Source organism: Rhineura floridana, chromosome 10 (genome assembly GCF_030035675.1).
Source record: "Rhineura floridana isolate rRhiFlo1 chromosome 10, rRhiFlo1.hap2, whole genome shotgun sequence".
NCBI lineage: Eukaryota > Metazoa > Chordata > Lepidosauria > Squamata > Rhineuridae > Rhineura > Rhineura floridana.
Genome location: NC_084489.1, coordinates 45,639,258 through 45,650,652, shown reverse-complemented (window position 1 = coordinate 45,650,652; position 11,395 = coordinate 45,639,258). Strand labels below are relative to the sequence as shown.

The following is an 11,395-nucleotide window of genomic DNA, read 5'->3' as shown; positions in this document are numbered from 1 at the left end:
AGCTAATGAGAAGACTCTTCTCTGTGCTAACACTCTCCTCTTTCATGCTTATTGGTTCCTAGGCATTAACAAGGATCTCATTCTCAACCCCACAGCAAAAAAAAGCAGGAAGGGGACATGGCTGTGATCAACATGAAGGGACCCTGCACTTCTTAATTTGCTACTACACTACTGTATGTTTCACATAGTTGGTTCCTCCTGTGCCTGAGCAGTCTGAAGCAATGACTGGGACACACTCCTACAAATAAATACATATGGAGATAGGGATATGTGAATCGTGCTTGCCCAAGACACACACACACAGTATCCTCTGCCTGAGGTGACTGCCTCAATCTGCAATAAATCCAGTCATTCCTGGGGCTGGAAGGCGAAAAATATCTTGTTGAGAGAAATCATTGCCAGCTATGCTATAGGCATGTGGAGCCTGGTTTGCAATTTTGGTCTATTTGAACATGAGCACATGTGCAGCTGAAAGTGGCATAACTCTAATGTAGAGGAAAGTGACAGAGTGAAGAACTGGACCTGAACTTCACAAAGTAAAACAAAAAGACAGTCCCACGTTTTAGCTGTTCTAAGCAACATGTATTCCTAGTTCGGACGTCTCATTTCTACAACCAGCAAAGACTGACAGTTCTGGAAAATCTTAGTAAACCTGCTCACATGAGAGAGATTTCCCACCCCACTGCAGCCTCCTGAAGGCAATGTAGTTAGGAGACACCACAGAAAAGGCTTTGGATGTTTCTCACACAAGCTGGATCACTCAATTTCTCCTCCCAATGTAGTCCCCCCCATGCCACACATCCCAGGCCTTTCCTGAAGGTTAGTCAACCTCAGGATAGGTTTTTGGGGTGGGGATGTAGCCAGGAGGAGGGGCAGAAAACCCTACAATACATGCTTTGTGTAACGTTGGATACAACCTAATATTTCTACTGTTCAGTTATTTTGTATTCAGTTATTTAAAGCAAGGATTAATGTTTGTTTATTAGTTTTATTTGTGTAAAATGTTTCTATATCCCACCTCTCCACAATTCAGTCTCCAAAGTGCCTGACATATTTTTTTTAATCAAAGGAAAAACATTGGTAAACATTCCAGGCATGTTAGAAAGGGAGAACAGCAAAACACTTTTGTAAACACTTACGTGACAGTAATTCTGTCTCCAGATGGAAAACTTCCTGTAAGTAAAAAGGAGACGTATTACCCAGGGGGATAAATTTCTTTTTGTGGTTCTCCCTGAGATTTCCATAGAGCACGCAGAGTTTGCCTGCCTATAAACTTAGCGGTTCCCCTGAGATGTACAAGAGGATTGCCGGAACAACAAAGGGGAAAGGTCATCCAGATGGAAGCCTTGTGCCTTTATGTAGTGACTGTGTTTTGGATCACACCTCTCCCCCCCCTTCTCTCTCTTCATTGGAAATGTCTCTGTTAGGGCCTTCTGAAATTAGTAGCTATTTTTGTGTGTCTATCCTCAGCAAAGCTGTGCATTTCAAAAAAAATCTTAGTACCTTTACCAATTATGCACAGAATTCATCCAGTATAATTCCTTAGGTAGCACATTCAGTTACAGCAGAGAAGTGGTTAAGCATTACTGCTAGTATCTCAAGCTGATCCTAAATTGTATATACATGTTGTTTGCATAGACCCCAAATACATAATGACCCAAGAGAGATAACTGGACAAAAGCCAGCAAATTCATCCTGAAGGCTGGGACTAATGTTTGGTTCTTAACTTAGACTGTTTTTCATCCCCACAAACTCTTCATGAGTTCACGGTCTACATTTTGAAAAAGCACACTGGTTTCATTTCAGCTAGTGATGTAGCAGAATCCTGAATAGATGTGTTGGGGTATCTGAGGCATGGTGCCCCCCAGTCTCATTAAAATTGGATACAGACCCCTTTAGAATCAAGGACCAATCCTAATGTGATATATGTGGCTGCCCATTCCCATTTCAGTATCCAACATGAGAACTGCTTTGCCCTTAAATTACCACTGTGGGGTATAGAAAGGTTCTGTGGTAAAGACCTAATCTGCTCAGAAACAAATTTAGAGGCCAGTTTAAACAAACAAACAAACAAAAAGGCTGGAGGGCATGCAGCAAAACAGTACAGATACTTATTTTCTCGGTCCACCCATCGCTAGTTTTACATTTTTGTGTCTGAGTAGAAATTAATTCTAGTTTGCTGCTTTTGATGGGCAAAGAGGTCATGCAGCAACTCAGACAATTAATATTCAAAGCATAGGAAAGGTTCTCACTTGAAAGAATACAGCTAAATTCCTGGCATATTTGATTAGGAGGCACAGCAGAGAACCTCAGACAATATTGATGTTAGATAACTACTCAAAGTGATAGAAACATGTTAATTTCAGCAGTACAAAGCTGGTAATGATACTTTTACTGCATTCTATGTGATTTCAAGCACTGAACATATTAGGAAACGTCAGGAAGCCCATTTAGTCCGTAAGTCAGGGATGCGGAACCTGTGGCTCTCTAGATGTTGTTAGACTACAACTCCCATAATTACTGGTCATGCTGGCTGGGGCTGATGGAAGTTAGAAGCGGTTTAAAAGTCTTAACCCTGGCTTTCCATCAGATATTATATTAGGTGTATCAGCGCCCAACATGAAGCCCTCCTTGTCAATGAAGTGGTGGCAGCTTTGCCCCTTCCCTTAGGCAGAGAAGGCACAGAGCTGGTGAGAACAGCAAGGGGCTGTCGAACAGCTACTCCTTTCTCCCTTTAAGCCTCAGGGAGAGGCAAAGTAGTAACCCTACAGCTCAGCCCACCCTGCAGATTGACAATGTGGGATTAGATGATCGCCAGGTAGGAATATTTTGCTCTGCACCAGATCAGCTTATGTTATGTGACCACTCCCACCACATCACATTGTTGGTCAAGGATGAAGCTGAAATAACTATTAAGAGATTCTGATAATTGAAGACAATAGCAGGAAGATATTGGTGTTCATCATAGGCACCACTATGGTGAAGGGAAGAATACCCAGACCAACCTTTGCAGCTGGCCAGCATGAGGGAACAGGAATGCAGGCATTCCTAGGGCACAGGTAGCTTCATTGACTTCCAAAGCAGGATTACTTGAGGTTGATGATGAGGCCTGTCACCTCTCAATTCCTTGAAAAGGTTGGCTGTGATGAACAAGGATCAGACAATGGCTGATCTCAAACTTGGCACTGGGGTGGAGTTGCAAGAATATCCTCACTGTCAGGAGTTTGTTTCCATTGTAGTTGTATTAATAAAGTTCTGCCTCTGTTCATCCTATAGTGTGGAGATAATGACTGTTCAGTGGCAGGAAAATAAACATGTCAACATGGCAGAAGAGTGATGAGTATTGTGGTTAATTGAATTTATTATTTGCATGTTACTGTTGCATAATTGTTTATTAATATCTTCATATTTTCTTATATGCCTTAGGTGCTTATTCTTCTTAAATATTTTAAATTTCAATATATTGGTTTAAATCTTTTTTTAAACTCTTGCCATTTTTTCTTCTCCTTTTCCACAAGATGCCATGAAAATATTCATGTAATATTTACCTTAGATCTGGGGAAATGGTTTAGCATGGTTCTTGTTGGTTTTGGCTGAAGCCTTCTTTACCTAGGGGTTGCTTTTTCCTGCTACAGGAAAGAATTTCCCCAATGTATCAATGTAGAAGCCTCATCCAATATGGAAAATTCAGTTAGTACTATCTAAAGCAAACATGGGTATAGTTTTAGAGCACGTTACAATTCTGACATTTTAAGATATCTATGAAAACTGTGAAGGAGAACAAGAATTATTTCCAAAAGGATCATTTATTAAACATTTCCTTTACAAAGTACAATCAATGTTTGTGTAATTTTTGGTTTTATTACTTCACTATATGTACACAAAAGCGTGGAAGATTAAAAATGCCTTGATGTTTGCATTTTGTATACAGAGCTATCTTGAATAAATTCTGACCATTAATGGAGGCAGTTAACACTGCATTATAATGCCTGTATATTATGACATTACTGTAGGTCAGTGGTTCCCAACCTGGGGGCCGGGACCCCCAGGGGGGCCGCAAAGTAATCCAGAGGGGGCCGTGAACAGTAAAGAAATGAATTATTTATTAATTTTTTTAAAGAAGTCTTCACTCCTTCTACACTGTCTGCTTTCCACTGCCGCTGCAGGTGACACCTCCCCCTTGCTCCAAACGAGAGGGGAGGCCTTTTGCTGAAGCACCAGAGTGTCTTTCAGGTGCACTAAGGGCAGGCATCTGCCTATAAAATACAAGGCAGATGCCAAAGGAGGCTGAGGGTGGGGCTACCAGGAAGAAGAGGGGATTACTATCACTGATTCCCATCTCCTTGCACTGCCGCTACTGGCAACACCCTTACTTAGAATGAGAGGAGAGGGCTTTTTGTGAAGCAAAAAGAAGCAAGGCTGCGCAGAAAGGCTGCTTTCCCCCTTCCTTCCTGGCAGCCAGCCTGCCTCCCTGGGGGGAGGGGGTCATGATTTTTTTTCAGCTTATAAAGGGGGTCCCGTGCTCATAAAGGTTGGGAACCACTGCTGTAGGTAAAACAGTTTCCAATTTATAACACAAGCTGCTATCCACAACCCAATTGATTTGAGGCAGTTCTGCTGAATTTATCAGGGCTACTCTGAAGGAAATGAATTGTGGCCAGAAGCTGCAGTGAGCCAAGTTGTCAAACATATATAAAAAGGTTTGTGGTAATAAATTCTAAAAATGAATCAGTGGTTCATGTTTTCCTGACAGGCATGATTCTATTTTTTAAAAAAACCTTTGCCGTTATAAGGTAAGAACATTTGAAGAGCAAGGTTTAATAATTTCCTATTAGCAGCAGTTGATAGTAAATGCAACATAAGATTTGTTTTGTCTATGGTTGAAGGACTTTCCCCAGCAGACTCTTTTATATAATTCACTGTCTGGACACAATTGTCTGCATGTATATATCTCTGGGACACAAAACAAAAATAGAGAGACAAAAAAAAAGCCATTTATTCTCATGAGTGACTATTGCCATCAGCTAATATGAATGCATTGCTAAAAATGAGTGAAAAGTAAAAATGCCATAAAGTAGATATATACAGAGTTAAAATACATTTCTTACCCCTCTTGACCATGTTTCTGTTGGCATTGTGTTATTTATTTATTAGAATATTAAATTTGTTGAGAGCAATGGCATTTTTTCAGTGCAAGCTAAAGCAAAAATACCTGCCCATTGTCATCGAAATGAGATAAATCTGGAATGTTCAAAAGCAAGTTTGTCTTCTGCTTCTGTTCACAAGGCAACTTTAAGGTGTGGCACTTACTGAATTCATTTTAAAAAAATAAAAATTCAAGAATAGGAGATGCCATAAGTCCAAGGTTTTGTTTTTAATTGCCAGAGAGTCACTTGCATACATTAATGCTGTTTGTGTAAGGCTTGCTGTGTTAGCATGTCTTTCCTGAGAACGGAGCTGCAAGGCCTTCATGTTCTATCATAAGTGTGCATGCTCAGAGCTGTGGTCGCTGTCGTGGCTGTCGTCGTTTGCTAGTGAGTCCCCTGTGTGCTGGAGGCTGGCTGCCCCAATGCCAGACAACTCTGAGGGAAGGAGTGTGCCCTTTTTCACGTTCACCAGTTCCTTTTCTCGGGCAGCGGCTCCCTGCTGCCCTCCTTTTACCCGCTTCCATTTCATCCGTCTGTTCTGGAACCAAACTTTTACCTTTGAATAATAATAATAATAAAAATAAAGTTACATAATACATCAATAAAATCATCACATTACTGATAATGGACCATAGAAGGCTGCCACCATTCACAGAGGAGAGGGGGGGAAAGCTAGTGTTCACTTCTGATATTTCATTTGAATATCTGCCATCCTAATTGTGGCAAGCTGGCTCAACACAGAAGCAGAGCTAAAAGACAGATTTAAGATGAAATGATGTTTGTTCTAAGGAATTATGGGAAATTAACATTGCCATTCCACTGAGAATAACACAACATCATCAGGGGCATTGTGGGACATTAAAACGGCTCCTTGCTCCTCCCACGACCAGGTAAGGCTGCCACCCAGGGCCCTGAGCCAGCATCACCTGCCAGAGTACTGGGTGCTGACAAAAAAGGCACTCTTGGTGGAATAAAGTGCAGATCAGCAGGACTGTGCCACAGGCAGCCCCCTCCAGGAAACTCCAACCACCTCCCTTAATGTTCAGTTCTCATAAAAAAACCCTCATCTCTAGTCCTTGAGAGGTCCAGTTCTTCCCACCTTTCATTATTCTGGTCCGTGCTTGCAAAGCCACTGGGATAACTGATAAAACACTAGGCCCTTGCATTAAATGTTATACTCTTTTTATTAATATTTAATACAATGCAATATCTAATACAATAGGTTTCCTGTTTTGTTTTGTTTTTTATGTCCTGGCTGTCCTGAAATGATTCCCTGCCCCTTTAGGTTCTCTGTACAAAATGTTTGGCTACAGTTCAGCAGAGAAGGGAGGAAGGCTGAATGGCTCACTCCAGAGAGTGGTGAGGCCCAGTCCTGGATCCAGAATTTTTTTTGGGGGGGAGAGGAAGAGAGAGGGCACTTTTCTGAGTGGGCCCAATAACTTCTCCTCCTTGACATTGCATGATCACTTAGCTCTCCTTCTGGGTCTAGTCTGCATCACCTCACAGAAGGAGAGGCATGTGGCAGTTATTGATCCTTCTCACTCCTCTTACTGCTTGCTTGCTTGCTTGTGAGCTTGGAGAGGCCACAGCATGATACATTATACTGCATTATTAACAGAGCCACAAGATTTCTTCATGCTAAACATATATTGTATATTCATACAACTTCACAAAGCAAAAATAGACTTTGGAAATTAAGTCAAATTGAACTGCAGACAGGGTTTTTTAAAGTATTTTTTTCCTATGTAAAATTATATAAAGTTCAAGCTGATGGCTTGGTTTGTTTTCAGAGTTGCTATTTTAACTAAACTGAATTTAATTTAATTTAATAAGGCCCAGGGTGTGGTCTGAAGGCACATGAGACCTTGCTGAAGCTAAGCAGGTCTGGGTTGGGTCAATGCCTGGATGGGAGCCACATGTATGCCTCCCTGGGTTCTATGATGAAAGAAAGGTGGGATATAAATGTAATAAAATTAATAAATAAATATCAAGAAATAGGGCAAGCTGATTCCAAATGAGTTAGCTTCTAAATCTGTCTAGCACATCCTTTCTTCTAGACAGCACATCAGACCCCAAGAAGCAGGCTAGTAAAATAAACCTAATATAAGGAGGAAATTATTTATTGCTAGCTCTCTGATGTTAGGAAATATTATTACGCCATCTGTCAAAAGCTTTCACAAAAACAATGTCAAAAGGCTCATAATGTTTGCATTCTTCATGCAGTCCTTTGTGGTAAATTACATATGACACTTTTCACTGTGAATTTCCTTCAGTAAAATAATGATGTTTGGCTAATGCTAAACAGTGTATTAAGCTATAATACTTGGGACTATCATTCTGCTGCAAATCCAATGAGTTCAGCGAACTATGGATTAATCCACTTCCTGTAAAATATCAGATTTTTCTCACATGAGGGTCATATGTGCCTAAGCATACATGCACAAAATATATGAAAAAATTATAGGATTAAATCTATGAGAAGTGCTGATAGAACAATGTATGGCTCCAGATGTTGCTGGACTCTAACTCCCATCATACCTGACTATTGGCTATAATGACTGGGACACATGAGACTTGTAGTCCAACAACACCTGGAGGGCCACAGGTTCCCCACCCCTAATGAAGGGCAAGCCTTTTAAATATCAGTTGTTTAGTGCAGCATTGATTGCAAGCCAAAGAGAAGCTGGAGCAGGGATGGTGTGCGTGTATCCATTGCATCTCCCTAAAGCCACATACGTCTGTGTCCAAAAATAGATCGTGCACATTTTATTCAAATTGCCTGGTATACAAATAATACCAATTATGATGTACATTAATGACAAATCTGACATTTAGTTCAGTGTAAATGTACATACATACACACTATTTTATCTTCACAAAACCCCTATGGAGGAATGTGAATATTTCCTTTTTCATTTAACTACATTCTACCCATTTTTATTATGGGTAATAAAAATCTTATTAACTTGTTGAGGCAGAAGAAACAAGTACAGGAAAAACCAGCAAACCAGAATGAAGAATGGTAGAGAGGTTATACATAATAGCCATGAAGGAAAGGAATATGAGGATTCAGCCATGTTAAAACAACAGTAGGATATAATTAAATGGAGCATGGGGAAAATGTCTGTTCTAGGGGGAAAGTGCCCCAAATATAAGGATCATAACATTTTAGTAAACATTAGTAGGATATCAACCATATTTTGTGTAGTGAAACTAGAGCCAGTGCAGATAGAGTGTTTGGACTGATGCTGTACTTCAGGTTAACTTGTTAGTTCACTGCAGCCTTAGAAATGTTCAGCAGTAATCGGAACGGGCAAGGTATGAAGAAAGATGAAGGCAAATGTGTTCAGGTGAAGGGGACAGACATTTCAGGAATGTGTTTACAAGATGAAGAAAGAAAAATAGCATAACGTGAAAAGAAAGTTAGCATGAGAAAACTAAGGATAATGCAAGGAACTTAGGCAAAAATAATAATATAAAAATTCTTAATATGTGTAATGCCATGTACTTTTCACTTTTACCTGCAATGTGTGGCACTGCTGTAATTTGTAATGTCTTGTAACCAAAGAGTGGCTAAAGATAGGATAAGCAAATTCACTCTTGTAAGGGGGAAAGAAAAAGTAACAAAGTTAAGATCCACTGAGGATATGGAAAGGGGGCAGCGGTCTAGACAAATTTGTAGGAAACATATTGCATGACAATATTCCATGGTGGGTGGGGGGGGACTCTGCAGGTCATTTCTAATAGCACTTTTATTTTCATTCTGCCTATAAGAGTACAAGTGTGTTTGAGTAGTTGTATTTTTATTTTACTTTCCTGAAGTATGGCAAAGAGAATGGAAAAATAGATAAAACTGCTTGAAACATAATAGGCCCAAATTGCAAAGGTCATATGTAAAAAAAAGGTGTAAATTGGCAAGTGCCTGTGAGTCTAAGGAAGTGAGTAAGCCTGAGGGAGTCTAAGTCAATCTAAGGGAATCTACATTGGCTAGCACATACATGTAAGGCCTGGGGAAGAAAGCATAAGTTAAACCATCTGAGCCTCCCTCTAAATTTAGATGCCTTCTGGCAAAATTAAGAAGTGGTCTGTGTAAGATGAGACAACCCCTTTCTCCCGGAGCCCTTCACTTTTATTTCCATTAGGCTGAATCTGTGAATAAGAAATGTCAATTAGTCTATTTTTTCCTTGAGGTGACTCTCACCAGTGTCAATAGGATGAAGGCAACTTAAGGGCATCTGTACTGGTATGAGGAGTTTGAATGGAGTGTCCTGCTCACATTCACTACTGAATGGCTAGAAAATAGGGAGGGCATAAGATTTATTTATTTATATCCTGCGCTCCCTCCCAGTAGGAGCCCAGGGTGGCAAAAGGTCACAGGGTTCAACTCCAAGATTTCAGGTAACAGGGCTGGACAGATCTCTGCCTGAGACTTCAGAAAGCTGCTGCCAGAGAAGACAATAGTAGACCAATGGTCTGGTTCAATATAAGCTAGTCCTTTGTGTGTGTGGGGGGGGGTAGGAGGGTGTATTCAAGGTGGCTGAACAATAACGTGCAGGCTGCTGTTGGGGGGGGGAGGTTCATATTCTTCAGTAAAGCCAGTCTGCATCCTAATAATAACCTCAGCAATTTGTGTGCAAAAGAATGTTTTAAGAAAATTACGAAGTTCACATAGCCTTGTCAGCAGTGTCAGGTCAAAACAAGCGGCACATTCTGCAGATTTGTGGCAACTGAGCATATGCAAATTCTAAACATACCCAATTGAAGCCAATTTAGAAAGTTCCAAGATAGAATCTAATCTGACAGCTGTCAGGTCAGCTGGGCCACAGAAAGAAGCAGGGAAGGAAATCAGCTTCTAGGCAGAATGCAGTGAGAAGAATTTCCCCATGATGAATGTCATAAAGCAACCATTTGTGAGTAGAGCACTCTAGTTCATTACAGGCACCCTGTGCCACACTGCAGATACAAGGAGCAGAAAGAAGGGTAACAGGCAATAAATAACTAGTTGGTATGCTGGAGTGGGATTTAATGCCAGTTAATCCCAGTCCAGTTGGGGAGCAATAGAAAGGAGGTCTAAAGCTAAGTAACTATTTAAAGTATCCAGAGACAAACTAGACCCAACAAAAAGATGAGGAGCACAAAAGAGGAGGTTCCCTTATATGTTTAGGAAGCTACTTAGCACTTGCCAGAATAATTTAAGCCCCCCCCCCCCGGTATACTGAAAAAGCTGGGCTGGCAACTTTATTTGTTTATTTATTGAAAACATTTTTTATACTGACCTTCCTTAAAAACTCAGAATGGTTGACAGTACATACCATACAATGAAAACAGTTCATTCAAATCCAACAAACACACTAAAACAACAACAATCAAAGCAACTGGGCTGTTCTAAAGGGCATTGGTATCTATACCTAGCAAAGGGCTGGGTGAACAAATACATGTTTGGGAGGCACCAAAAACTCAGCAGAGTTGGTGCTTGCCTTATTTTGGGGTGGGGTGGAGGTGGAGAATGATTTTTCAACTGGGTGACACAACAGTAAATGCCTTCTTGGTTGTCACTAGATGGAATTCTACAGGCTGCAGCACATTCTGAGATCTCACAAACTTTGCACCTATCCCTTAAGGGTGAGTACAACTCCATGCACAACAGGCAATCTCCCTAGTTTCTTGACCCAGGTACCACTTATCCACAATACCTACATCTTGTCATGATTCAGTTTCAACATATTGGCCCTCATCCAGCCCAACTTTTACGGGTGTAGTGGTCACCTACTGAACTCGTTAATGACCTTCAAGAGTCACTTGCCCAAATAGTCTCCATGATTTTTCCTGAGTTTGGTCTGCCCTATTGGAAAAAAATGGGTCCAGTCATTTCCACAGGATCACTTCTTACAACATAATTCATGGGCTGCAATATTTCTCCCACTATTCTCAGCAATTTGTATGTGTTTTAGTAATGTATATTGTACAAAAAGATGCATAATAATCAGGTGAAGAGAATTACACTTTATAAATTATAGGAAATCCATATTTTCCTATGGTTTTAATTTGTCACTTTTAAAGTGCTGGTTTTAAAGTGCAGACTTTGAGCTCATCCAGACGACTGCAAAATGTGTGACACGCCCGCTATGTGTGTTCATTATTTTTCGGTCGTCCAAATGACGTCTGGTGCTGTTACGCATTTTCGCGGGTTAAATCCGCTCCTTGCAATATCAGCAAAAATGCGATTTGCTGTTTAAAATCGGGAATCA

At 40.6% G+C, this 11,395-nt stretch overlaps 1 protein-coding gene across 1 annotated transcript in view; it reads right to left on the bottom strand.

The window, feature by feature from the left end:
* Positions 1 to 3,827: 3,827 nt before the first annotated feature.
* The window catches only part of MEOX2 (mesenchyme homeobox 2), a 107,436-nt gene continuing 99,868 nt past the window's right edge, over positions 3,828 to 11,395 (bottom strand). The window contains exon 3 of the mRNA XM_061587004.1: positions 3,828 to 5,703. Coding sequence (XP_061442988.1) covers positions 5,479 to 5,703 — 225 coding nt within the window. The 3' untranslated portion in view covers positions 3,828 to 5,478. The remainder of the gene's footprint in view (positions 5,704 to 11,395) is intronic.